Source organism: Emys orbicularis, chromosome 19, assembly GCF_028017835.1.
Source record: "Emys orbicularis isolate rEmyOrb1 chromosome 19, rEmyOrb1.hap1, whole genome shotgun sequence".
Classification (NCBI taxonomy): Eukaryota; Metazoa; Chordata; order Testudines; family Emydidae; genus Emys; species Emys orbicularis.
Genome location: NC_088701.1, coordinates 22331818 through 22333704, shown reverse-complemented (window position 1 = coordinate 22333704; position 1887 = coordinate 22331818). Strand labels below are relative to the sequence as shown.

At 55.1% G+C, this 1887-nt stretch overlaps 1 protein-coding gene across 1 annotated transcript; it reads left to right on the top strand.

The window, feature by feature from the left end:
• The first annotated feature begins 560 nt into the window (after positions 1 to 560).
• GPR182 (G protein-coupled receptor 182) lies at positions 561 to 1655 on the top strand. The gene has a single exon (XM_065419775.1). It carries the CDS (start codon positions 561 to 563, stop codon positions 1653 to 1655), a length of 1095 nt encoding a protein of 364 aa, XP_065275847.1.
• Positions 1656 to 1887: the final 232 nt, after the last annotated feature.

Here is a 1887-nt window from a genome sequence, read left to right as displayed (position 1 = left end):
GCTGGGGCTGCGAGACCCATCCCCTCATGGGGTTTCAGAGCCCGGGCTCCAACCCCAGCCCCAGGGCCTCCACTGAAATGTTTAGCCCCACATCCTGAGCCCCACAAGCCTGAGTCAGTTGACCCAGGCCAGCCGCGGTTGTGCGGTGGGTCATTTATTGCAGTGTAGATGTATCAATAGTGAGTCTATTGGGGGCAGAACCTAGATATCCTTCGCCCTGGCCCAGTACCGTAATCACAAGAGTGTTCTTCTCCTCTGCGGGAGACAATTCAGCTGAGTGGGGACAGCAGGAGAGGTTGGCTGATCTGCTCTTCAAAGCAAACATTGCTGCTTGTGGGGGATGTGTGTGTGGAGGAGGGTTGTCGTGTGTATATGGGCATGTGTGTGTGTGTGTGTGTGTGTCTGGGCCTGTGTCTTTGTGTGGGGGGAGGGGATGAGCTCTGGGGATCCAGAGAGGGCTTTGGAAAGGATCCCCACAGCATGTCCCTACTTGTCGTGCTGCGGCCAAACCCCAGCAGTTAAATCGCCTTCCCTTTCTTTCCAGCCGCTCACCATCCACAATGGCCGAGGTGACCACGGTCCCCGCTGAGACGCCGGATCCCTTTAACGAGTTCGGGGACTACCACAACTGGACCCAACTGCTCCAATACCTAAACTACACCTTCACCTTCTGCGACACCCATCTGGACGAGAACATCAAGCGGGTGATGCTCTTCATCCTCTACTTGGTCATCTTCGTGGTGGGGCTGGTGGAAAACATTCTCGTCATCTGGGTCAACTGGCACACCTGGGGCAACAAAAACCTGCTCAACCTCTATATCCTCAACATGGCCATCGCCGACTTAGGGGTGCTGTTATCCCTGCCCATCTGGATGTTGGAGGCCATGCTCGACTACACCTGGCTCTGGGGCAGCTTCCTGTGCCGCTTCACCCACTACTTCTACTTCGCCAACATGTACAGCAGTATCTTCTTCCTGAGCTGCCTCAGCGTGGACCGCTACGTCTCCTTGACAACTGCATCCCACTTCTGGCACCAGCATCAGCACCGGGCACGCCGCCTCCTCTGCTTCGGCATCTGGGTCTTTGCCGCCCTCCTCCCCTTCCTGGAGGTGGCCCACACACAGCTGGTGGACTCAGTGGAGCCCATGTGCATCTTCCTGGCCCCCTTCGAGACCTATGATGAGTGGGCCCTGGGCATCAGCTTAGCCACCACCATCATTGGGTTCCTCATCCCCTTCTCCATCATCGCTGTCTTTAACATACTGACGGCCAGGTACATCAAGCACTCCAAGCCGGAAAGCAGGAAGCACTGCCTCCTGATCTATGCCTACATCGTCGTGTTCCTAGTATGCTGGCTGCCCTACCACGTCACATTGACCCTCCTGACCCTCGATGGTAGCCACTTCATTTACAGCTGCAACGTTGCCAACTTCCTCTACTTCTTCTACGACATCATAGACTGTTTCAGCATGTTCCATTGCGTGGCCAACCCCATCCTCTACAACTTCCTGAGCCAGAACTTCCGCGGCAAACTCATCTCGGCTGTGGTGAAGTACATCCCCAAAGACCAAATCAACCAGAAAGGCGGGGACAATTCCTCTTCCAGCACCCAGCACTCCATAGTCATTACCAAAGACAACATCCCACCTAATTAAACAGCCACCGGGCTCTCCACGCATTGCTGGCAGCTGGTCCCAGGGGTGGCCGGCTTCCTAAATCAGACCCCCAAAAGATTTTTTCCCCCGGCAATAAGGCAAGACACTTTGCTTTTTGATGGCATTTTCTCCTTGCCACCCACGGCTCTGAAAGCTGGAGGGAGGGTAGAAATGAGATGCTGTGGGGAGCGGCAGATGTTTTGCCTCTGATGTGCTCCTGTATCAAATCTAT